General features: G+C 36.7%; 1 protein-coding gene across 1 annotated transcript; it reads right to left on the minus strand.

The window, feature by feature from the left end:
* Window positions 1-742: 742 nt before the first annotated feature.
* Window positions 743-25847, minus strand: LOC136713563 (uncharacterized). Its single transcript, XM_066690688.1, has 11 exons — window positions 25685-25847; window positions 25263-25443; window positions 22659-22730; window positions 22236-22312; window positions 19199-19299; window positions 14535-14651; window positions 13239-13313; window positions 7163-7301; window positions 3141-3223; window positions 2248-2344; window positions 743-1302 (listed from the first exon to the last, which is right to left on the minus strand). The coding sequence occupies exons 1-11, from the start codon at window positions 25742-25744 to the stop codon at window positions 1135-1137; spliced, it is 1170 nt and encodes a 389-aa protein (XP_066546785.1). The 5' UTR covers window positions 25745-25847; the 3' UTR covers window positions 743-1134.
* Between the last annotated feature and the right edge of the window lie 1303 nt (window positions 25848-27150).

Raw genomic sequence — 27150 nt, forward strand, 5'->3', positions numbered from 1 at the left:
ACGAAAAGGGCGGTGCGTCAGATTTTCTTTGTATCCCATGAAAATGAAATTCTACAAGAATGAAGTTTATTGATGTTGCTAAACAAGATGGGGGAGTGGGGAGGGGGGGGGACACTAATGTAACATGATCATTCCAATGTCCTAATAATGAAAAAAGAAAAAAAAATCTTAACAACGTTGTTGCTATGCATGTATATGGATGGAATAAAATTCCAGAACTGTTGGAAATTTTAATTTTGATGTGGTGTCATAATTAAACTTCAATCCTCAGGATAACTCAATGGTGGTGGTTCTTTTTTTATATATTTTTTCTCCTGTCAAGACTTTTTCTTCCTGCAGATCTTTTTAACAACTTGTAAAACTTCAGTATGAATATTTGACTTTTCCTCAAATGCAGCTGACTACATACAAAAAGTTATATAATCTGCCCTGATGCCACTGATAATATACCACTCAATAATCAGAGGGAGTGTTTGTTGTTTAAATTGTACTAGAATTTAATAATACAAATTTAAGAAGGGTTTAATTTGCCTTGCTGTACTAACCCAGGACATTGCCTGCTGTGAATAATGCTTTCTGCATATCTGTCAGAGAATCTAGTTTCTGTGGCAAGGTAAAATCTTTGTAGGGAAGCTGACAATAGTCTTCTACATTCCCACAGATCACTCTCACTAATGTTCAGTCTCGACGCCTCACTGCCTGAAGTGTAATGAAGTGGTACATGCCAAAGAAAGGACAAAAATGTTTCAAACATTTTATTTCGAGTAAAGAACAATTAGAGTCAGGTTTCTGCTTTGAAGGAAGTTTGTTTTTGGACATTTTCAAAACAGTTTCATAACTGAAAGCTTGCTGTACAATTTTTTTTTTTTTTTTTTTTTTTTTAAGATTGTATTTGTAAAACAAACACAAGAACTGCAGTTCCCAAACTCTTACTGTTGTGAAAATTATTTAAAAGAGGCTTTCCACAGGCAAATCTTTTTTTTTTTAACTGAATGACCTATACGTTCGACTGAACTATAGAACAGAATACCTGGTATCGATGCAGAAATAAATATATCCATATATTCTGCAGGCTCCTGTACATTTTGTGGGCTGTTTTTCCAAAAGTTCAAATGTATTTGTACTGTATGGAGATTAGTGGCTCTCTTGTTTAGGCTTTCTGCGTTTTACCAATGTCGCTAAATGTTTTGTCACTGCAAAGGGACTTCTGTACAGCATTTTCCGGTCAACTCCAGAAATCTGAAAATGTTTTGCTGTCGGATAGGTTTGCTCCAACAACTGCTTCTGACACTTCGCCACAGCCTGGAAGAAAACACAAAGCAAGTATGTAGGCAGTATGACACATAAAAAAAAATATATATAATACAAATAACCACACTACAACTACATTTTAAAGCTGGTAAAAAGTTGCAGGTGTTAACATGTTACAAAAGTCAAGTTTAAGCTTGGCTTATCAGTTTTATATATATATACACATACATACACATAGGTGACAAGTGAAAGGAAAAACCTGAATAAATGAGTGGAGGAACATAACATAAAAATGCTGAGCAGGCCCAGTTGACCTTGATTTTGGATCAAGATGTCAAGAGGAAAGGATCTAAGTGACTTTGAAAGAGGGGTCATTATTGGGGCACGAATGGCAGGAGCTTCAGTCACACAGATGCTCAACTGGCTCGTGTTCTCAACAACAGTGCAACAGTGCATGTGTGGCGACACCAAGAGAACGGTACAGGCCTGACTGCTGGACCCCTACAGTAAGGGGGTCCAAAGGCACGGTGTAGGCCCAACACCTTACTGAGACACTTTATGTTGAGTCGTTCCTTTAATTTGTCACCCATCTGTATATATACACACACAGAATAGTCAACACACAAGAAGTTGGATCACAGCTTTATGAAATTATCAGTTAAATAAAGAAAGGAAAAAAGCAATAGAAAACATCTGGGAAAATAAAGCATAAAGCACAGTAATGGCACAGTAAATACTAAAAGAAAACAAATAACAAAACAAGCAACTATCAAATCAGTGGTGTCTGAATGCATGTCAGCTAAGCAGCAATTTTTGGAATCACTACAATAAAACTTGAATACGGTCACTACCACAAATCCATTCACCAGTCTTACACTAGACCAACAGGATGGCCAATCTATATTGTCGTGCCGTCATTGAATGTTCTACACACCTGCATTTTCAGATCGAAGTGTACTTGTGTGGGCAATTCTTTGAACAAAGAGACTGACTTACTTCATTCAGATGGGCTGGGAGTAATTCATCAAAATAATCACCAGTTATCACAGTTACAGAGGTTCCGCTAGAAAGTGGTTTGTATTTGGAAATTTCCCTGAGGGACGAAAAACAAAATTTGTTTCAACTTTGGTCTGCATCAATTACTTCACTTCACTTATGTAACATGAGATACAATACATACAATAATAATAATAATAATAATAATAATAATAATAATAATAATACATATATTTGGAAAAACAAAAACAATATATTACTATAATTAATTCACTACCCTTATGCTGTCCTTTAGAATTATTAAAATATTTGTTCTGCTTTATTGTGCCTTCTATTTTCCACTATCATGATACGCATTCTGCATAAAAGGTTATGTCCGCCATTTGATCCTGTACTTTGTAATCTGATAGCATGTGGGACAGTAAGTCTATGATATGGGCATCACTTACTGTTATAGTAAGCATTTCTGGAGAGGAAGTATACATACAAAATAGAGCCATTCAACTATCTACAATCTACAAAGTCTTAATTTACTAAGAAATATTCAGTTGAAAATCTGGGGGATATTAAATACTCAATTTACTCTACTGTCACCCCAAAATTGGTCATTTGCTCAACCAAGCCAGCCATTCCCATACAAAATATGAAATTACAGCCAGTTTAATAATATATAACATTATTATTACTCTTCAACTACTGTATTTAAGAAGGGAAAAAATTTAAGTATTAAAATTGTAATTATTACAATTTCTCCTGAATGCTATCGACACAAGAAGGGAAACCCAATGGAAGCGTCATAATTGCTGGCTAGGAAAATCATTGATCACACTAGCCAACTCTTAGGGGCCTAAATGTTTTTACTGATCCCACTACCAAAACAAGTGGATTTTTACCTGACTTGAAAGACACTCTCATTAAGGAAGAAATGCTCATCCACGGAGCCGCTCTGATGAGCCGGGTTGCTGAGTAGGTATTTCTGCAGAGACCAGAAAAGATGAGAAGGGTTAGGAGATGTGGATAGTACAGAAAGGTTTGCCAACATTTTGCATTCTACTATAAGTTACACTGTCACATGTAATTGCGGGCAGTCTGTGCACCTTCGACACGACATATTAATTAATTTAAAATCACACAAGTTTTGTTGAATATAATAATCAGACCCCTACTCCCCATCTAAAAAATATTCGGTCCTGACTGACCTACAGTAGCTGATCTGTGTTGTGTTTTCATGCTAGTTAAATATAACGAAACTATTTATTAAAAGCAAATGTACAATCCTGTGAAACTTGCATCTCTGCCATTTAAGTGTCCAGAAATGTAGTTGATAACAGAAGAATTTTTAAATACTGATAATTCTGTGCATGGGATGACATTCATGCACATAAAAGTATAGGAATGTTTGCAAAGGCTGTCTGTGATTGGCTGCTTTCTTGTGGGAATTATAATTCTATATAAAGTACATCTGTATCCAACATCTACTTTACTCAAAGTACTGTTTGCCCTGAAAAAAGAGTGATGGAAACAAATGGAGAAACGCAGATACCTAATCTAATATCTGTTTTGTCCATATACTTTGATTACAGTTATCATATTGCCAGGGAAACCAATACATTTGCCAAAGATTTGATTGGATTGGAATGTTTCAACAGATAAAATAACATAGACTGACGCTCTGATATAAACGACATGTCTTCTACCAGCATCTGTAATATAAAGCACTTCTGAAAAGAAAAAGAAAAAGAAAAGTGGTGATATACAGTAGTATGCAAATATAAGAACACTGTGCTGATATTCTTTCCTAATAGATTATTCATGGTCTAATTGTATTGATGATGTCTCACATACAGTTCACATACAATTGAAAAAATAGTTTGGGGTTATTATAATACTTTTATATTTTATATACATTAAAGCTTTCATGTTTTAAAGAGTACGTGTTCTATAACTTAATGTGACCTTGAGAAAAAGGAAAGGTTTTTTTTTGCCTGGGCTAAACTAGTCTGTATATGTTAGACTTCTCTGGTCTGTCTTCAAACCTTTTTTTCCCCTTGAGAACTCAAGCACAATGCCTTACTTGATGTACTTATCTCCTTGGCAACAACTGTAATATTTCAAAAGCCGAAATAAGTCCCCCATCTCTATCACCATCAAAAAGTAGGTACAAAAAAAAAATGGGATTTTAATGAACAGATTCAGCTTTAACCTGCAGCAGTCATCTATGCTGTACAGATAGAGAATTTAAATAAATAGCCCAAGCTAATTTCAGTCTCCTATACTGTATCAGGAAGAAAAAAAAGAAAAGATAGTCAAACCCCCTCAATTATCATAATCTTGTACACAAATACAGGTGGCGGTGACATTGAAAGAGGTTTTTTTTCGACTTCCCTCCAGTTGTTTCCACGTTTAGATCATGGCAATTACAAAGTGAAATCTATGCATCAAATGTGCCGGGGCCCCTTCCAAAAACAAAGGTACTTAAAAAGCAGTGGCTTAACACACTCAATTAATAATCCAGCTTAAGTGGTGGAGCAGGTAGGAACAATGCGCAACGTGAAGCAAGCGTATAGTCAAATTAAAATGTCAAAAGGAATTTCAAGGGCCACAAACCTTCTCATCATTACATAAAAGGGCCATGTATCCATTAACTGCTATTTGATTGCTTTTTTGTGCTGAGCGACTGCTGAGCTCACTACAAGTAAGTGTAGGACTAACCATGCGTTCTCCTATGAAGCAAATACTCAGCAAGATGGGAATGATTTAATTTGTGTCTTGTTTTCTTTAACCCAGCTCTTAGAACAGTGAATCTCCAAGATTCCAGACACACACACACACACATATTCTATTACTATTACTATAAAGCATAAAAGCAAAAAGGAATATAATGTTTATTTTAAATTACTCCATTTATATACAACATGCTAGCAGAGTAATTTACAAATGTGTTTATCCCAGATGTTTACTGTTTTCCGATGGCTAATTAATGTGTAAGAAATATACTGTCCAAAGAGCAGCTACTTGCCTATGGTTCGAAGACAAATAATGCAAAAAATAAATAATAATTATATGAAATAATACTGTTCCAACAAAAAAAAATATTTCAAAATGCTTTCTTGAAAAAACTCACATACCAGAAAGTATATCAACACATTGAGAAAATGCTGATAATAAGCAGCTACTATAAATCATAGGAACTGCACCAATTCACCACAAGTGCAGAGACAGATCCTGGAGCATTCCTAGACAATTTCGGACTTTTAGACAAAATACAGCTGGTTATCTGGTGATAATAAAAAGTAAACGCGATTAACCTATCAGTCTGAATCATAGTTCACTCTTCTCATTAATACGGTTAATACTGACCAGTGTGTCCAATCCAAGAACATTTCATAAATCTCAATATGAAGGAAGTCAAACTTAATAGCCTTGTGGATGTTCCAGTGATTAGCACTGCACATATGTGTGTGTGTGTTTATTAGTGAATTACCAAAACCAAGGAAATTCATTGTTGACATTAGTCAATTTTGCTGCCAGGCGATGTGATTTTGTCTTTGCATCTGTAGAAAGTAATCCAAATTTAATCTCGAGTCCCCACCCAGGCCTAACTCAGCCTGCAGAATAATATTGTGTGTGTGAATAAGATAAAAACATAAAAAACGGTGCACATAATGAAGTGTGTTTAATGGACCTTCATTTAGGCTGGAGTCTCTAATCCGAGTTATCTGCTCAGAATGTTCTATTACAGTGCTCTTTTGATTGTGTGTAATTTGTACTGAGTTGGTACCACAATGTACAAAGGCCCGTGGTTGACCTGGCTTTATCAATATGCAAATGGCTCTCTTTGCCCCTGTCATGATCAGTTTCTTTGAACGTGCTAATGAGACCATGCACCCAGCTGGGAGCCTAGACGGCGCAGTGGTGCGGAGGCATAGAGACGGCACAAAGTGTGGAATCAAGATCACAATAATCTCCAGGTCCTCTTTAGGAGTTCATTACTGGAAATCAGAGGTAAAAAAAAGGCCTAAAATAACATTCCCATTTTGGAGGTGAAAGTAGTATTGAAATGGATGGACTGAAATATGACACATTCATTTGGATAGAGTGTGACTACAGATCCATAGACAGTGCTTTATACTATAAGACAGCTATTTGGATTCATAAGTATTTTCTCTGGGATACTCCCTATGACAATGTTAGATAAATAAAAAAAAAACTCTTACATCTGAACTTAAATAGTAAAATTAAGGTCCTCAAAGAAGAAGCGCTAGGAGAACTGGAGTGGATTAAACAGGGCAGGTCTGTCTTTTTCCACACAATAGCTTGTTCATTAATGCAGGTTCCCAACAAAATACAGAACCAATGATAAAAACGTGTATAACCTTAAAAGCTTTAGTTGACTGAAAAAAAAACATGTATGTATATATAAAACAAGCTGAGGTAGTATTTGCATCGCAGCAATCAGAAATCTGGCACAAACACCACCTAGTGGTCACACAAAATACACAGAGGGCCTAATTATGTCTGATAAGCACATGGTTTGATATGGGGAGGAATATTGTATCCAAATCAAATCAACATATATTATTGACAGTTCCCATGGCTGCTGACTTACTGAATGTCCTTATATATCTTACACATTTCATCTGTATTAAAACATGTTTAGCATAAAGTCTGTATTTTTCTTCAGTGGCCACAATTAATGAAAATAATCTGTGTTACAGACATCTCACTCATTAACACATACTTTTCATAGTGTCAAATTAGGATATTGGAGAAAAAACCTAAAAGGACATGAGCAATGAATGATTGTAACGAAATTTCCAATTAAAATTGCACCAACTGCAGGCAGGAAAAATACGCTGTTAACACTAATTTTCTCTCAGAGGCATCACTGACAATAGTATTCGATGAGACTGACCTGTCGTTGTATTAGATCCTCAGAGATGTGCTCCCCTGTGATTGGTTGCTTCATCCATCCAAAAATCAGTAGCATTCTGTTCAGTCCAGTGGCTGCAAAAAATTGCATTGCCTGAAGGGAAGGCACCAGCTCTTTGTACCTATACAAAGAATAATGTATACAATGCCATCAATTGATATTGATATGTTTTTACTCAATGTGAGAATGAACAGTAGGCAACAGCAAAAAATACAATAAAATAAAAGATGCAATTGCAAGTCTAGTTTGCAAATTATCACCAGTAAATGTGTTGCAAATTGATCATATGGTTTATTATTTATTTTTTATTATTATTTTTATTTCTTGGCAGACGCCCTTATCCAGGGCGACTTACAACATAAGTGCAAACAAAGTGCAAAAATACAGTTAAGTAAAAGGCATCAATCATTACAAATTCAATTTAACTAAAACATAGCAATTCAAAATAATACATTTACACATTGCATGACAGTTGTGCACCAATTAGTGTACAGAACAGGCTCAAGTAGAGGTTTGGTTAGCAAAAACAGCTGATTGTCCAAGTAACCATCTTAAAATATAACCCAAGAAGCAACTGTACATACATGTGCCTCAAGGTGAAATAAGATTTGCAATCATCAACATTGCTGCTTATACACGAGGGGCAGAAAACCGTCAAGAGTTGGCTGTAGTGTTGCTTTTGCAAACAAATATGTGAGCATATTTCATTTTCACAGGTTCATCCCACAAGTCATAAGTTAGTGCTGGAATTTGAAATACCCATATCACATCACAAAGACTTCATTGATTTCAGAGTGAACTGTTTATCAAGAACAACAGAAATCAACCAATGCACAGGGCACTCAATTTGTTTGGATTTTGTTGCAGATCCAGAAAACTATTAGTATTTAACCAGTATGAGTGAAGTTGAAAGTCAGATGAACGTGTAATGAGAGAGCAAACAAAGCAAGAAATGAGACCGACTGCTTTTCCCTTTGCTGCATTTTTGTTGCGATTGGGGTAAAATATATAAATCAGACCTAATACTAATAATACATCATTGGTTTATATACACAATACAAATTCTATAAAATGTTTTTCATAGAAATTCACTGACCAAAGTAGTCCAGAAGATGGCACTCAACGGTAGCTTGTTATACTAAATGAGTTTCCACTATTGCTTTTGTTTTTTGGAGATTTTCCTTCCTGCAAACCCCATTTACAAATGTATTGAATGTGCGATCTATACTAACATCCCATTCTGTGTGTAAACTCTGGTAAATGGGAAATATTGAATGATGCAGAATTTTAGAATTCCTTTCAAAAACACATTCCCCACTGTGCATATAGAAAACTGATGGGAGGGAAAAAAAATACAAGTCAAAAATAGCACCACAACTCTACAGAATTAGGAATGAGAAAGATGGAAAAGTGCAGTGTATTAATGTTGTGGTTTTGTAACTCAAGAGTCCCAATCGGTTTCAGCTCAATGATGCAATGAATTGGGTGGTCTCAACCTGCAGCCCACAATCAATAGTCACATACACTGGAAAAACAACACTTTTTTTTAAATAGACCAAGAACTGAGGATGAATCCAGGGCATGCCGATATGTCCAGATCTTTGGATCTGTGCAGCATTATTTGGCCTATAGGCAAAACCAAAAGCTAGTGAACGAGTATGGAATAAAAATGCTAAACTATGCCTAAAAACAAGCCTGATTCCCCAGATAAATTAAAAAGCAATGCAAAGACACACTTCTTTACTTATCAGTCCCCCTCCAAAGTGAATGAAGACAATTCCCCTTTAGAGTCTGATTTGTATTTATTCACCACTGCTGGGATTTGTTTTGGGGGATTTCAAACGATAAACAGTGGCATCCACTTAGGTTTAAAAATGTTAATAACATTTAATATTATTATTACTATTATTAGGATGTGGGTTTGTTGGTTGTGGATGTATTTAAAATGTGCTTACAGAAGAAATTACATTAATGTTGGTGCATTTACCTGGGATAATTTATATAAACTTCAATTTCAGTAAAACACGATTCTCCAGTTGTTTTAAAACAGAGAAAACACCAAGATATGTAATTGAAATGTAAAAAAAAAACTGCATTCAACTCAGTGATATCAACAAAACAGTTATTAGAGAATTATTCAAAACCTAAGTTAGAAAAAGATACCAAAAATACATAAAAAGTTATTACTGTCCTAAGACACTTCATTGATTTATAACTTTAAGCTGCCAATTTAAAAGACATATCTTATAGAAGGGTGTTATTTCATTATCCAGTCGGTTTATGTTAAAATTCATATATTACCTACATTTACATTTTCTTTAGTCACATTATTTACATAGCATTAGCAGAGATAGCACTACATATCCATTTCGCTTTTAATTCAGCCGGGGAGATTATGCGCGGGAAGGCGTGTGTGTCACAGAGGAATGCAGTTAAGTGGCTCCCATAAAGGCAGGTGGGATGTTTTAAATAGATAATTCCAGGAACGACGACAGACCGCGCTGAGCAAAACACTCACTGTTTGAGGAATAAAATCTCTAAACTACTAAAGTGGAGAAATAAGTTAATGCTCCACAGTTTATGCTGTTTGATTTTTCATATGGATTAGTCCTGGCTGAATAACCAGTCTGTTACTTTTGTTATTACTATGGAATTTAGTGTAAGAATTTCTCTTCCACAGAAAAACCCAGAAATGCATTACCATATTATTTTTGCATTTCAGCTTTCTATAACCTAAAAAAAAAGGTGTGGGGGGGGGGTTGAAATTTAATGAGCTTAAATGCTAAATAAATGCATAGATTCGAAGAAAGGAGTCTATTCACACTTGTTCCTAAAGCAGTTTTAAAGCACTTTAAGAATACCAAGTTTAAAAAAATATCAGAGACCCTTAATCCTTCCATTGTTTCTTTATTTTATTATAAATATTTCCTCCAAAGGTTATTTTTAGAAGAGAAGATGATTCAAGCCATACAGCACTAATTCATTCCAATCCATCCAACTAAAGTAGACCCTATTTACTTCAGTGAGCTACTGTTTGTTATTATGTTATTCTACAATGTGAAACCCAAGGCTTTGTCTTGATTTTCCTCGTCAAAATTAGTACTGGATGCAATCATTTAGGAGAAAATATCAAATGATTCCAGCTGCCACCACTAAGTGTCAGTAAAGCATTGCATTCAGCCCAGAACAACCTCATTAAAATGCGGAGGGGAACCATGCATCTCACTTCAGTGCAGGGCCTGGCCTCACATATGCTGAATCATTTTTATTGATTGCTTTGGAGTTCATAAACACAGTGTGAACATAAAACTACAGGTCCGTTAATTAAATCAGCAACAATGTATTCATAATAATAAAATGGTGTTACTAAAAGTAACAAAGCGGATGCTTCTCTGGCACCTCGTCTTTTTCCCTTCACAAGTTAAAATCTTGTCTCAGACCGCTACATTTCACCGCAAAAGTGTATGTTTAAAGAATAAACAGAATATGCAAATCATGTCCGGTCATAAATATGCTAATCATGTCCAGCCAGGGTTGTCGGTGTTATAGTTCAACACACCAGCACTCTTCACTTATGCATTAGTCTCTAAGCCATTTTAATCCCAGCTGTGCTGAGTTGAGAACATTGACGAGTTTCAAGAATGACATGGATGCTTCAGCAGGTGAGGGATATTGATCCAAAAATGAAATGGATTCAGAATCCTTAACCTGCCACATGAAATTATATTGTACGCTTATAGTTTTGGAAGGCAGTTCTGGTGGAGCGCACTCCTACGTGGCCTGAACGAGTTTCCCCCACATTCACTGCTCAAGCTGAGGGGAAATCAAGTAGACATCAAGACATTGTGGCATAAGAATAACAAATATCAACACCAGGTTTACCCTTAGGCAGTACTTGAATGTGGTTAAATAAAACAAGAAATAAATAGAATAAATATAAATAAACACAGAGTAGCTGCATTTTTAAGAAAAACAAATGATACTCAAAAGCACCTTAGATTTTGATTTATTTAAGTGTCTATGTTATACCCATGCACTGTTTAGGTAATCCATAAAGATTACTGTGTGATGAAATGATGAATGTCCTCCCAAGCCTTGGTACAGACTGTAGTCTCTGGTATTCACAGAGCAGTGTCACACCCATGTAATAAATGTCTGCACAATCTGCATCTGGAAAATGCGAACTTAATGTGTTAGTGTCAACTCTAAGTTGTGCTTGGTGTTTTGTTGGGTATAATACTCATGATCTCTGTTCTTGTGGGTTATTTTGCTTATTTTATGGCAGGGCACTGTATATATAAGTTCTACTTTAATTTAAAGTTTGAGGTCAATCTGGACATTTATTTGATTGCATGGAAATTAACAAAAAGGTCTATGCCATGGATGATTCTCTTCTGTTGCTTTCGAATACCAGTATGTCACACAAAAAGATACATAGTGACCTGGTTTTACCTGGTACATGTAAAAATCAGTACTTGTTAAAAATACATGTGCCCCCATGCTTAGTCATCGACTTTAGAAAAGCAGAGACAGAGACATGTCTGCATTGGTTCTGAGCATCTGTGTCTGACACAAAAGTACAAAAGCAACACCAATGAATTTTCAATATATCAATCAATCACTCATTAGTGCTGATGTTCGGAAGCTAAAGAGGAACCATTAAAACAAGTGGCCTAAGAGTGTCTGTCTGTTTGTTTGTTTAAAACACGAGAGCTGAACTGATTCACCTCACTATTAGATTAATTAAATAGGACGTGACTGGTCATCTATTCATACAATTTTCAATATGAAGCCTTGCTTTCAAATCTCAGAATTACTCTCGTTTAAACCATGACCTGAATATTAATGACTCTTGTGTATAACATCACTACATGGAGTTTAGAAATTAAAGTTTTGGAGAGGAGACCATCTTAAGCTGTTCCAAAAATACAATAAGAAATAATAATACTATAAAACAACATCAACAATAATAATTATACTTTTAAAGAGGCTCAACCTGTGCAGAAATTGCACTTCACCAGAATGTGCCAAACATTTAAACTCAAATGATACAAATCTACAATACTGACTGAATATAAAGCATTTCCAATAATGTAACTTAAGTGGATGAATATAGATCTTCTGCAAACCATGGGCTCATGGATTGATTGATTTATTTTTAATATAAATTAAAAACTGCTGTAAGGTTTAAAGAAATCCCTGTAGAAATGTTGTTATATATCCACTTTCAAGTCAATGTAAAATAGTCCCCAAAGACATAAGAAATTCATTTCGTAGGATACAACCAAAATTATTTGAGTGAGTCATGTTTCATTTGAAACCATTTGAATTGTAAATGGGAAGACCTTCATATGAGGCAGAAACAGGGACAACAGCATTATTTGTTGGTAGTCTTTATACTGATCACGAAAATCGTAACCAGTAGTATGTATTTAGCATATAACCAGATTTACAACAACATTGGTTCGAATGGATGTTTGGTATCCATATTACACAATCATTTTTAAATCAATCTCAATTTAACGAAACCAAAGTATTTGGATTTGGACTCGGCCATAGTGTTAAAAATACATGTAATCAAATAATAATACGAATCCTAATCCAATCACCTTTTGTGTCAAAGCTTGTGAGTCCCTTTTTAACCAATACATATAAAAATAACATATTTTTGGTAAATACCAAGTATTAAATGAATTATATCAATGGAATGTTTCTAGATTAATAGTTGTCTAATTTTATAACAACATTAGCTCACAATAGAAGCCTACTATTTTGGAAATACGTTTTAGTTTTTAAATACCACTTATTTTTTGTGCCTGCGATTGACGTTTTAATGAGTATAAATGTCAGGGGGCGGTAGAGACAAGAAAAATCATTGAAAAACTGAACCTCCTACCCACAGATATAAACTATAATCCTCCAAATCAATGCCCCACAGATGAATTACACGACTCCTGAAGATATCTGGGGAAATTATGTTTAGTGCAGACAGTACTGTAACTCTTAACAAGCCTAAAAAGTTTCCTCCTGAGCTCCCAAGATCCCTGCTGTAACTTACCAGTACTGCTGCCACGGATCCTCTGTAAAAATGTCTTCGGGGATCGGATCAATGAGGACAAGATCTGAAACCTCCCTGTGGAAAGGAGACACACCGTGATAAACTGCACACTGTGGCCTGTCTGCTAGTCAAGCCTCACAGTAATGAGAGTGAGATGTATGATATAGCCCACCTGTCTGTTCAAGAGATAAATTGGGCTGTGTGACCAAGGAGCAATATTTTGTTTTCGTGTGCGCTTTGCTAGGTGTCATCTATTCACCACAACTTAATTTACTTTCTTAACAACCGAGCTTCAAAAGTGATGAAACTTTAAATCTTTCAGCCAGGAAGACACCATAGGCGTTATTAATCATGCTACTCTGTGATGGTTTGAAATTTATGCCACATCTTGACTTTCTTCGCCGAGTCAGACTGCACACTTTTTGAGCCCTTCTCTCCTGTCAATGTAATAAGTGCTTGGTGTAATGTGAGAATATGTGCAGTCTGTTGCTGAAAGCATAGGCCTAAAGAATCATGCTTGCATACTGCCTACAAATGTTAGAGGTTCAGTACAAAATCTAATTTATTGGATAGCTATCATTACAAAGATATTTTCTTAAACTTTTCATTCATTATTTAAATAACTTAGAAACCCCTGACATTTAGCAGATTCTAAGTCTATATGTTTAGACTGTTTATCACGCCAGCAAAGTTAATTATTTCATCTTCCTATCTTTTCCAAGTCTTCTTCTGGGTCATTTCCCTCTCTTTATGTATCTAATGTTCATACCTGCTTGTCACTGGCATATTCTACAACAATAATTTGACAGTAATGTGGAAGATGTGTTGTGATTTCTGTTTGAAAAATAGAAAAACCTTCCCCACTGAGAAATCAATCTCCAATTTATTCTTCAAATCATATCTTATCCATGAACCCAAAGTACTGTCATAATGAGTAATTTCAGAGCACTACATGGATTCCTCCACAACTAAATGCGTTATCAATATTATCAAACAGATCAGACTATAGTGTTATTATTATGTTGCAAATACACTTTTACACATTACCAAATACCCATTTGATAAATCTCTGAATATGGAAAATATTCAGAACCAGTAAAATTGCACCAAAAATAATAAGTAAAGAGTTCTTCATGTTCACGTTTGATTCAGACATTTACACTGAATTAGAATTCTAAAATCAGGCAGAACTTATTTGTAGACCTTCTGAAGATGGTATTGATTTGAGACTGATATACTCAAACTCAAATATAAATATGTTTTAATACTTTGTGTAGGTAAGATACATGGACTCACGAGTCATGGATGTGACTGTAAAATCTTCCATTGAGAGCTCCCAGCTCTGAGCCAACCAGAATGAAGGGTTTCTCAATCTTTGCTTCCTTTGTAAGGCGGTGAAGGTCATCAACCATTCTGTTAAAGGAACCAAAAGAGTACAATTTCCTGTTAGTTTGTAAAATTGTGCTACCTAACAAATAATTGTCATTACCAGAGGTTTGGAAACCTAATTGTAGATGCAAAAAAAAAAATCAGGATATGAAGTAACTCCAAACTCTGACCTTCCCACAAATCACAAAGTACATACCTATAAATCTATACTTTTCTACTATTTATAAATGATGATACAATAGGATACAGGTTTGTACTTTGTACTACTCACCCTGGATAAGGGCATCTGCAAAGAAATAAAAATAATAATAATAATAATAATACTTTACAATTTGCAGGTAGGTCACATTTATGATTTGATTTAGGACCCACTTTTGAAAATAAAATAAAATAAAAATGATAAAAAATAAATAAAAAATAAAACGTATTTGGTAAAGTAGTCTAGACTACAGTACGCCATCTGTTGTATTGCATCTCTAATACTCATAAATCAAATTTGTGCTCTGGAAAAATTAAGAGGTTTCACTGCAGCAGGGAAGGCACTCATCAAAAAACCAGCTTGCTGCCTTCTTGAACTCAGGAAATTGATGGCTTGCATCAAAATCAGTAGCTGCCTCCTGTCTGGGCCCCTTGCCAGGGTAAACTCTACTGCTGACCAGCCGGATACAGCATCTACCATTTACCATGTTTCCGATAGATTTAATACTCAACAATACATTACCGTGTCAGAAACAAAAGCTTACAAGAAAATTACAAGCAGTGCTTAAAAGGGAACAGGAATTGTTTGAAGCCTGTTATCAAAAGACTGACACAATTGTTAGACTCCTGTTTGACTTGAATCGTGTAATCAATGAGATCGCTGGATGACTATTTCCCAATGGTCCCATGTTCAAAAGCAGGGTTTAGATGCTAAACTGTCAGACTGCCGGCAGTTTAGGCAGGTTGGTTCTGTTATAGCCGTTTCTTTTTCTAGTCCTTCAATGGACAAACAAGCAATTACACAACCTTGGTCTAAATGGATTGTTGTTTAGGGTGTTATGCAGTATGTATGTTTAACCACATTCTTACAAATTCTATTTTAGCAGAATTCCCCCATTCAAAATTTCAAATATAATTTTACAGGGAAGATTTTTCTAAAGAATAGATTTTGTGCAACATTTGTTTTGTTTATTTAATACAGAGATATACATAATGATTGTGCCTCAACTTAATGCTGAAAAGTGTTTTTTTCTTTATTCAAAAAGTGAATAAAAACAGCTGCAGACAAGGATGGAGTCAGCACATATGTAAGTGGTCATTCTATTGCTGGGGAAAGTTGTCACAAATCTGTCTGGAATAAGGACAGATCTAATTTGATATGCTACTTTGTTTCTGGGGCATGGAAATAACTTCAGGCGAAAAATGCTGTATATGCTGTTAAATTAATCACTTGTCTATATAATGTCTCATTTTGCCCCAGGCTCAGAGTGAAAGGTGGGTAAAGCCTGACCATAACATTCATGCTACATAGAGAAAAAAAAGCTACGTGTTGGAATTAGGATGCAATAAGTAGAAGCTGCTGCTTGTGTAGTCGAGACACAGGAGCTTGTTTGTGTTATGTGATGGCATTTGTGGTGACAGGTTATTCAACCTCTGGGGAAGGGGGTCTGAAGCTCTCGGCATGTCTCAGCTGAATCGCATTGGGCGCTGTACGTAAATATAAAGCCTCGGAAATCGAACTGGTCTAATCAGTATTCGTACAGAACCTAACATGATCCTTCCGAACTTCACAGCTGCTTACATTTCAGTTTAAATGTATAGAAATGAATATGTACATTTTGTGCACACATACAGTGGGGGAAAAAAGTATTTGATCCCCTGCTGATTTTGTACGTTTTCCCACTGACAAAGAAATGATCAGTCTATAATTTTAATGGTAGGTGTATTTTAACAGTGAGAGACAGAATAACAACAAAAAAATCCAGAAAAACGCATTTCAAAAAAGTTATACATTGATTTGCATGTTAATGAGGGAAATAAGTATTTGATCCCCTATCAATCAGCAAGATTTCTGGCTCCCAGGTGTCTTTTACACAGGTAACGAGCTGAGATTAGGAGCACTCTCTTAAAGGGAGTGCTCCTAATCTCAGCTCGTTACCTGTATAAAAGACACCTGTCCACAGAAGCAATCAATCAATCAGATCAACTCTCCACCATGGCCAAGACCAAAGAGCTGTCCAAGGATGTCAGGGACAAGATTGTAGACCTACACAAGGCTGGAATGGGCTACAAGACCATCGCCAAGCAGCTTGGTGAGAAGGTGACAACAGTTGGTGCGATTATTCACAAATGGATGAAACACAAAATAACTGTCAGTCTCCCTCGGTCTGGGGCTCCATGCAAGATCTCACCTCATGGAGTTTCAATGATCATGAGAACAGTGAGGAATCAGCCCAGAACTACACGGGAGGATCTTGTTAATGATCTCAAGGCAGCTGGGACCATAGTCACCAAGAAAACAATTGGTAACACACTACGCCGTGAAGGACTGAAAGCCTGCAGCGCCCGCAAGGTCCCCCTGCTCAAGAAAGCACATGTACAGGCCCGTCTGAAGTTTGCCAATGAACATCTGAATGATTCAGAGGAGAACTGGGTGAAAGTGTTGTGGTCAGATGAGACCAAATTTGAGCTCTTTGGCATCAACTCAACTCGCCGTGTTTGGAGGAGGAGGAATGACCCCAAGAACACCATCCTCACCGTGAAACATGGAGGTGGAAACATTATGCTTTGGGGGTGTTTTTCTGCTAAGGGGACAGGACAACTGCACCGCATCAAAGGGACAATGGACGGGGCCATGTACCCTCAAATCTTGGGTGAGAACCTCCTTCCCTCAGCCAGGGCATTGAAAATGGGTCGTGGATGGGTATTCCAGCATGACAATGACCCAAAACACACAGCCAAGGCAACAAAGGAGTGGCTCAAGAAGAGCACATTAAGGTCCTGGAGTGGCCTAGCCAGTCTCCAGACCTTAATCCCATAGAAAATCTGTGGAGGGAGCTGAAGGTTCGAGTTGCCAAACGTCAGCCTCGAAACCTTAATGACTTGGAGAGGATCTGCAAAGAGGAGTGGGACAAAATCCCTCCTGAGATGTGTGCAAACCTGGTGGCCAACTACAAGAAACGTCTGACCTCTGTGATTGCCTACAAGGGTTTTGCCACCAAGTACTAAGTCGAAGGGGTCAAATACTTATTTCCCTCATTAACATGCAAATCAATTTTATAACTTTTTTGAAATGCGTTTTTCTGGATTTTGTTGTTGTTATTCTGTCTCTCACTGTTAAAATACACCTACCATTAAAATTATAGATTGATCATTTCTTTGTCAGTGGGCAAACGTACAAAATCAGCAGGGGATCAAATACTTTTTCCCCCCACTGTATAACCAAAGATTGATGAAGAGAGGCATTATAAGATACTGGCGAACTGAAATTGTACTAATAGAAAAAAAAACATGACCATGAACAAGCAAAGCACTGTGAGATGCAGCACAGAAATATTTCTGTATTTTACATCATTGCCTTTGTGACTTTGCTTTGATTTTTAAAACTCCTAATGCACAACACTACTAAGAAATAAATTAACAGTCTTTAAAATGCATTAAACTATTGTATCGTTTTTTTTGGCTTTGTTGTTGGTGTTGGTCCTGCTCACAGATTTTTCTAAATAAACTGGCATTGGCTTATTTGTTTTATGTTTCACAGATGCAAAAAAGTTTGAAAGATGTCCGACACATCTATGACAGGGGTGAAAAACTCCAGATCCCAAAGGCCACAGTCCATCAGCTCTAATAGATGTCTTTGAAACATCAACAGCTGTTACACAGGGCAAATCAATAATTAGTTCAAGGAGGAAACAAATATCTATCGAGGAATAAAACTCAAACATTCGTGCTAGTAACCCTGATGTAAAGGACGTTTTGCAAACAGCATTTTACCTGACTTAGTGCATGACCTGCCCCAACCTAATAGACAAGTGAGGCAAGACAAATTTCCCACCTCCTGAAAATCTCTTAATATATATTTAGAAAAGCATTCTGGAGAGAATATGAGCTGCATCACATCACAGCAAAAATTACAGATTCTGAATCCAGCAATTTATTTAATTACGCAAATTGTTTGGATAAACAGAGCAATTTGATTAGGTTGGGGAGAACATTTTGATGTAAACTCAGAAGTCCAGGCCTGCCAGTCACCAAAACAGTTTCAAATATAGCTTTGGGAATTAATGGTATTTTGTAAAAACATCAAAGGGGAACATATCGGCTCTGTCATCCTTTAAAAATATCAAATTCATCACGTATTAGCTAATCCAATTACTCACGAAAGAGAGCAAATGTAGCTGGTTTCATAAAGAATCTGCCTGAGCAGGGCTGTTCTTTTCACATACATCATTGTCAGGCTACAGAGAGCCCTGGAAACATTTTCAGATATGTGATTTGAAAACATAACGATTCAGAATACGTTTCAGTTTTAACATTATCCAGGAAGTCCAGGAGTAGACAGCATGTACAAATACACATGAAGCTTCACTTACCTTCCGGTTGTTGACACTCCCCAGACTTTTTCCATTCCTGTAGTCTCGTTTTGCATCGCTCGTTTACTGAATCCCAGTCCAGCCCTGTCATATGTACACACCTGCAAATAGTGCCATAGAGTCAGTGAAATATTTCTTCGTAAGGGAAAGCACTACAATGAAGTCTCTTCACTTCTTACCATTTCACAGTAAATTCCCATTCTAAAGTTGACACAACTGTTATTTTTCTGGTTTCTGGATATGCTTCTGTTAGACAGTCAGGCCTAGTACAGGAACTCTCCTTAAAGCTGGATTACAAATTGTTCTATGTCGTTCATGAATATCCCCCTCTCTAAAAGATGTCCAACTATTTTGGGGTGTCTGTCTAATTGTTTTTTTTTCTTTTTCATCCATACAATATTTTGTCCATTAACAACTTGTGCACGTCTGAATATTTTCTACCTCGAATTTCCATAACAACCGCAAACCTTTCCAGCAACCAGCAATGACAAAACACAGGCTTTAAAAAAAAAAAAGTATTCATCGTTGTGCCACTTTTACTGAATGTGCCACGTTCTGCGTCCCTCTGTAGAAGTGAAAAGAATAGAAAAGCATTGTGTTGTAGGATATGAACACACAAGAAAACTCAGTTCTCACTGGGTTCTGCCCTACATCCCATTCTTAATATATGGTCTTGGACCTCTTCCCGTCCAATATATAAACAATTCCGTTCTGGACAAGGATTTTTAGTTGTCACCTCAGGAGTAAATTGCTGAACATTACCTGATGACACTGCACAAGATTAAATTTGCCATGATGTACTAGGCCTCTCCTTAAAAGAGCACACGTGCTGTCTTTTCTGAAGTTGTTTACTATCTAACACACTTCCTCTGTAAACTACCCCACATACCAGGCCTCGGCAGTACGTTAAGTACGTTATCTGAATAATAAATATAGGCTAGCTGAAAGCATGGGTAGCTATATATATATATATATATATAGTACAAGCAAAATAACTTCTAGTGAAGGCATATATAATTCAATTCAGTCAGAATTGATTACAAAGGGTACATTCCGCATATAGAGTATAGGATACCGAAAAGTTAACTCCAGGTAGAAAAATGGGAAGTAATATTCACTGCATGAGAAGCACCCTTATAATACAATCCAAACAAAGGCACCTGACAGAAACACGTAACAAACACTAACAACATAACAATACTGAAAATGGAACATCAACCACATCAACACAACAAGCACACAAAACCGTCCTTTTACTTCCACATCTCAATCTGTTCTGTATTTGCCAGTGGCTGAAGACACAGTAAACACTTCTGAGACTAACAGTGTCGACTGAGCCCTGTTTTGCCTTTTCCCTCTGTAAGTCATCCTTCACTAGGAAACACGCTCTGCATCCCTGATGTCGACATCTCATTTCCCAGCCTGTGTTCAATTCAGAACCGATCCTTACCATACAAATCAGCTCTCGCATAAACAAAAAAATGTATTTAAAAAAGGAACGAGCTGAGAGTGAAGCCTTTGAACCACAATACATATATAAAAGACCTCAAACAGTAGCCAGCTCACTTTAAAGTGATGTTCTTTATTTAGGACACTGTAGAATATCTATCTGCATGATAACATTAAGCAGAGGTACTGTATTTTAACTTAAACAGTCGAGATACAAAATGGCACCTAATCCAATTAACCCCAGTTGTGCAATTTAGACAAACAACATAGGACATACTGTCAGTTTACATTTCATAGCTCTGTGTTTGTTTATTGATCAGGAATGGCAGCAGTTGTGGAAAGCTCATCCCCCAGTTGCTCCTAACAACAGGCAACGTGACCATATTAATAAGATCACATTTGCTTTCTGGGGATTGCTGTAAAAAGGCATTTCATTACTTGGCATTATTCTACGTATTAATTATGGTTCACTTGCCTATGGATGTCTCTCGCTGATTGTGTAGCATCACACCGTGCTCACAAAGTCTTAGAGTTTGATGCCAAACAATTAAACTGATACACAGAAACAATGCCACCTAATGAGTCCTCTCTGTGAAAATACATTAAATTACAACAGGATATGTATAAAATTCCCATACTAGGGTTATCGTATGAGGTTTTTAAATACAACAACATTGCCTTTTACAACCAGCTCCTGTGAAACATATGGTCTACTCTAAGTATAAAAACACAAAGCTTTTCACCACACATTATTGAAATAGTTTTAGTTTATGAGACCTTTTAATTATCAAACCCTTATGCTAGGTAATATGAAAAGGAAAGCAAAATTTGGTAGATTCAGGCAAACACTATTTAGTATACAGGATAATGTTTTCTGCCTGTTTGTTTATTTTGTTTTCACTGGAATCCAACGCAGTAAATGTATTAAAAAGAAAAATATATTAATACAAATGTATTAAGCCATGTGACCTTCAGTTTTTTTAACACTATTGTTTTATTACAGACTATAACACTTTGTACAATTACCTAATTTATCTTCACCGTTTACATTCATGGTGTGGCACACTCAGATCTATTCAACCATTACAATAAATATTATACTAGGCATTACAAAATCTCTATTCCAGAAAAAGGTCACCATAACTCACAAACCTTGAATAACAGCTGCAGAAGCATTACTTATTTCAATACTGTCAAGGCAATATAACTACAGTGAACACACAGAAATTAAACCCTATTCAAGGCTTGGAATTCATAGTCATTATTTCTTTTCACTGATGTATTACTTTCTCATTGTTGCTACAGCGGGAAAAAAACAACACCACAAAATCCATGGTTTTAACAAAGCTGTTCCTGACATTGCAGTTTGAAGACTATTCATTAGTGATTAACTTTATCCCCCCAAAGAAATTGCAAACATAAATATTGGCTTTATCTAAAATTGATGAAGAGCCCTACAGTCAAATGTGTATTGTCTAAAAAATAACTTTGAGAATGAGATGGGTTAGAATGTGTACTTATTTTTATTCTTCATTGGGTGTAGGGGGTGGGTGCTGAATATTGGGTTATGAAACACCTTGGTACTAACTTGAGTTAACCGGGAAAGATCCTCCTGTATCTGAAACCACACATCCGAAGACATACCAGTAGGAGCATCCAGCATAACTAACGATAAAATTAAACAGGCGTTAGGAACAATGGAAGATGAATATTAAGTAAACACCTCAACAACATACAATACTAGTGGCAACAATATTGTGCTATTCCTTAAGACTACCTGACTATCATTTATTGTTTCAAAGTTATATCAACTGAGATGTTCTCAAAATACAGGTAAACTATAATAAGGAACATATCCTGAAAACCTACCTTCACTGATTTCAAAGACTATTATTCTGGCTCAGAATTAGATAAACATTAATTTTAATTAATAAATCTTCATATACAAAATTAAAATAATGCTTCATATAAAAGTCAGATGTTAAATAAAATAAAAGAAGGTTTTCTTTACCAACAGGCTGTCCTTGTCCTTTGCAGGTCAGACAGATCTTCTGACCCAAACCGATGTCTATTAACTTCCCTCCTTAAATGAAAAGAATTGGGCTACATTATTGTGTGTATATCTGGGAAAATCATAACATGTGTTTAATGCTGCTGTGCATGCAGCATGAGCATGCATGAGCATGAACTGAATTAAGATATTTCTCCATAAAACTAGAATTGCCCCATTCTGTTCCACAAATTTACAAAAATGTATCTCATGTACACACAGTCTTTGGGGAAAACACTGTGATGGTGTGGGCCCTACTACAAATGTGCAGACTGACATCATTTCTGCTCAGTCTACTACTGCATCTCCGTGAGTGTCTTGTGTTTTCTTAAAGGGATCAAGTTTAACTGGCTTGTCATGTAAATGTACTGAATGATTGTATGAATAAAAGCCACTGAAAACACTTTTATTAAGGGACCCCCTTTTCATAAGTAATAGCAAAATTATATAAAGTGGCCTGTAGGTGGCACCAATCCCTAATTGAAAATAAAGCAGGGGTGTTGGACAAAATAAAGTCATACTAAAGAAGTTTATGCAATTTCAAAAATTATAATTTTTACTTATTATCGACAGGACAAGTCCGCAGCTTGGGAAATAAGTAAAAGGATGTCTGCTTAATTACAGAGTGTTACAACATTTCAGGTTTCTACTCAATAAGGGAGGCATACATTTGAAATAAGGTCAAAGCTATTTATGAAATAGGTTTTAAAAGACGTGCTGTGTTGAATATTGAAACCAATGAGATCAAGCTTCATAAATTAAAACACAATGTTAACAGGAATTAAAAAAAATACTTCTAGTAGAAGAGTGAGGAATTGCAAGACCAGGTACTCGGGTATCATCAATTCATACATTCAAGTATTTAGACTATTCTACTGATTTTAATTTGACATACATATAATCAGACTATGTTGATCCACTGCTGGATGAAAACCTCAAAAAGATGCAACTTGATTGTATCTACAGCTTCTGTTTTCAATGTTTTATGAAAAGCTTTGATACTTTCACAGGCAATTACTTGAATTTAACTATCCTAATTAGAAATTTACTTCAGTAATGTCCTGAGTGTTCTATATATATATATATATATATATATATATATATATATATATATATATATATACACCGATCAGCCATAACATTATGACCACTGACAAGTGAAGTGAATAACACTGATAATCTTGCTATCATGGCACCTGTCAGTGGGTGGGATATATTAGGCAGCAAGTGAACATTTTGTCCTCAAAGTTGATGTGTTAGAAGCAGGAAAAATGGGCAAGCGTAAGGATCTGAGCGACTTTGACAAAAGCCAAATTGTGATGGCTAGACGACTGGGTCATCTTGGAGCATCTCCAAAACTGCAGCTCTTGTAGGGTGTTCCCAGTCTGCAGTGGTCAGTACCTATCAAAAGTGGTCCAAGGAAGGAAAAGCAGTGAACCGGCGACAGGGTCATGGGCGGCCAAGGCTCATTGATGCACATGGGGAGCGAAGGCTGGCCCGTGTGGTCCGATCCAACAGACGAACTACTGTAGCTCAAAGTTGATGCTGGTTGATAGAAAGGTGTCAGAACACACAGTGCATCGCAGTTTGTTGCGTATGGGGCTGCGTAGCCGCAGACCAGTCAGGGTGCCCATGCTGACCCCTGTCCACTGCCGAAAGCGCCTACAATGGGCACGTTAGCATCAGAACTGGACCACGGAGCAATGGAAGAAGGTGGCCTGGTCTGATGAATCACGAGTTCAAGGTGTTGACTTGGCCTCCAAATTCCCCAGATCTCAATCCAATCAAGCATCTGTGGGATGTGCTGGACAAACGAGTCCGATCCATGGAGGCCCCACCTCGCAACTTGCAGGACTTAAAGGATCTGCTGCTAACGTCTTGGTGCCAGATACCACAGCACACCTTCAGAGGTCTAGTGGAGTCCATGCCTCGACGGGTCAGGGCTGTTTTGGCGGCAAAAGGGGGACCTACACAATATTAGGCAGGTGGTCATAATGTTATGGCTGATCGGTGTATATTGAATTGAAGTGTCTCAATCAAACCTGTTTATAAGGAGTGGCATGTGACTTCATGCAGCCTGCTGACCATGAGTATCAAATCCTTACTGTGATTTACATCCTAGCAAAGAGGTCAATTGAAACCTGTTGAGTAGGCTACATGTATAATATAAAATGAATTGTGAGAGTTATTTGAATCCATAGACACATCATATTTAAGAATAAGGTCATTGTCAGCACCAATCATGCTTAATTTTGCTCTTAGGCAGTGGTTCCCAATCCTGCTGGTTTTTGATGCACCTTTAATCTAAAACTAAAACCGTAATTGAACTAACAATTAGCTTCATTTTACTTTTAAAATGTAAATTACTAAAAGGTGAAGAATGTGGGTATCTAACATACTTTAAATCGAACCTGACATCTCCAACAAGCTCTGATTAGGCTAATTATTAGTTCAATTAAGGAACTGAAATACACAAAAACCAGCAGGACACTGGGTCCCCAAGTCCAGGACTGGGAACCACTCCCTTCCACAGTGGGTCGTTCAAGCCCAAACCATGGTTCTTACCTTTCGGCTGTAACAAAAGCCCCTCTCTCTGTAGAGAAGCATAATTCAAGAACGGCGGAATAATGATGAGAAGGAAGATGTATTTCCCAGCGGCTGACACTCTGGAGCAGAAGCCCCTTTCAGACCCTGGATCGGGTCTCGTCTCATTAGTAGAGGCTTTCTTGGCAGCAGCAGCAGCTTTCTGGAGGAGGTGAAAAATCGCAGCATTAACGTGATCTGTGCCTTCCAACTCCAGAATATGTCCTCAAATTAGTTTTGATTAGGAGACTGGATTTTGAAAATATGTGCAACGTCTGCCAGCAAATGAGCAAATTTCATTATGAGATCAAATGCACTAACTGACTTGAATGGAACACGGGGGCAGCTACTACTACTGTGTAATCCGCAATTAAAGCTTTGAAACATTTTAATTGGTGTAATACCTTAGCATTGTGCAAAGCGGAATCCGATGCGTTTTGGCCTGCAGTCCTTTTCCGCTGCATATTTTTTTTAATGAATGTATTAAACGACAGGAGCCAACAAAACAAAACTTCTATGCTATGCAAACGTGCGCGTGTACATATCAAAACTTCCTTGTTTTGTACAGAGCGCCAACTAGGTCAAAATAGTGACGTTAGCCCCTAAATGCGTTTTGATAAGCGTTCTACGAGAGGTTTGTCGAGGAGCTTATGTTGGATTGGAATAAAGCAGAAAGCCATGTTACAGGGCCGATATAGGCTATTTGACTTAATATGTCGATGCAAACGGATATTCTGTTTTAAAGGTACACATTGACTTCAATCGATAACCTTTAGTGCAGCGTTTCCAAAAGCCATCTCCTGTTTTTTTTTTTAGCATGCTTTACTGAATATAATTACAATCGGCTAGGATTTCTCACTTGTTTACAACTGCAAAATTGTTAAGACCTGATGTATTTGTGTTTATAGCAAGACATGCATATACAGATTTACTTCTGTGATTTACTATTTATGAATCAGTAGCAGGGGGTTATTTTCAGGTAGGGACCCTATTTCTCCTGCTGTTGTGCAATTCGTTAGGCACTTATGAAGCATGTGCTTAATATTCTCCAAATCTTATGTGGGTTTGTCTGGCTTAATTTTTGCTATGAAGACTGTAATGTTAATGTGGTCGAGATCAGTGAAAAGAAAAGCGCTCATGTTGTGTTGAGCACTGGGTTTGTGCTCAAGAGTATAATCGCATTATAAGCATAAGTCACCCAAAACGCTGCAATCAGCTGGTTTCATGAACAGACCCTTTAATGTAAGTGCATGGCTGTGACACTATTTATTTTCCTTCTCTCTGAAGATTGTCCCCTTGAGTATTTCATTAAATCATTCCCCCCCCCCCAGTTAAAACAGAGGTTTATCTGCAGGCAATGAAAGGGAACATTCCTTATTATTAGGTGTTAGACATTCCCAGAAGGTAGTAATGAGAGGAAGTGTAGAATTAAATGCATGTGCTGAAATTAACATTTTTATAATCTAAGCATTTGCTTCTAATTATCTATAATTATAAAGTAGGTATATTTTAAAGACTTCAATATAAATCAGATTATACAAAAACCTATATTCTGCTTCCCTGTTTTCCATCTGCAATGCATCTACATCTACAGACTTGTTTCAGGAAACTTATTTATATGCCCTCTCTCCCAGGAAAACCAAGTTATCCATGTGCTGGGCAGAAAGTAATAATTTGCACAGATATGTGAATATAATTTGATATCAAGGGGGAAAAAAGAGAGGGACATGTAGTAGAAGTTGTCAGTTTAGGCTATAGTTTTTCCCAGCTTTTCAAATGTTAGTTAACATGGCCTGGAGACTTACCATTGGTCAAATATTTGTTTTAGTTTTTTGCTACAGGAAAGGGTGGATTGTATTTGGACCATGTT

This window comes from Amia ocellicauda, chromosome 18, assembly GCF_036373705.1.
Source record: "Amia ocellicauda isolate fAmiCal2 chromosome 18, fAmiCal2.hap1, whole genome shotgun sequence".
Taxonomy (NCBI): Eukaryota; Metazoa; Chordata; class Actinopteri; order Amiiformes; family Amiidae; genus Amia; species Amia ocellicauda.

What these genes read in the sequence shown, in the direction of transcription:
- LOC136713563 (XM_066690688.1), bottom strand. Translation starts at nt 25,744, where the DNA reads ATGCAGCGGAAAAGGACTGCAGGCCAAAACGCATCGGATTCCGCTTTG. An exon ending in GATCCGTGGCAGCAGTACTG is followed by an intron (nt 7,302 to 13,238) that starts GTAAGTTACAGC and finishes TTCTTTGTATAG; the next exon opens with GTACAAAGAGCTGGTGCCTT. An exon ending in AGGATCTAATACAACGACAG is followed by an intron (nt 3,224 to 7,162) that starts GTCAGTCTCATC and finishes TGGTCTCTGCAG; the next exon opens with AAATACCTACTCAGCAACCC.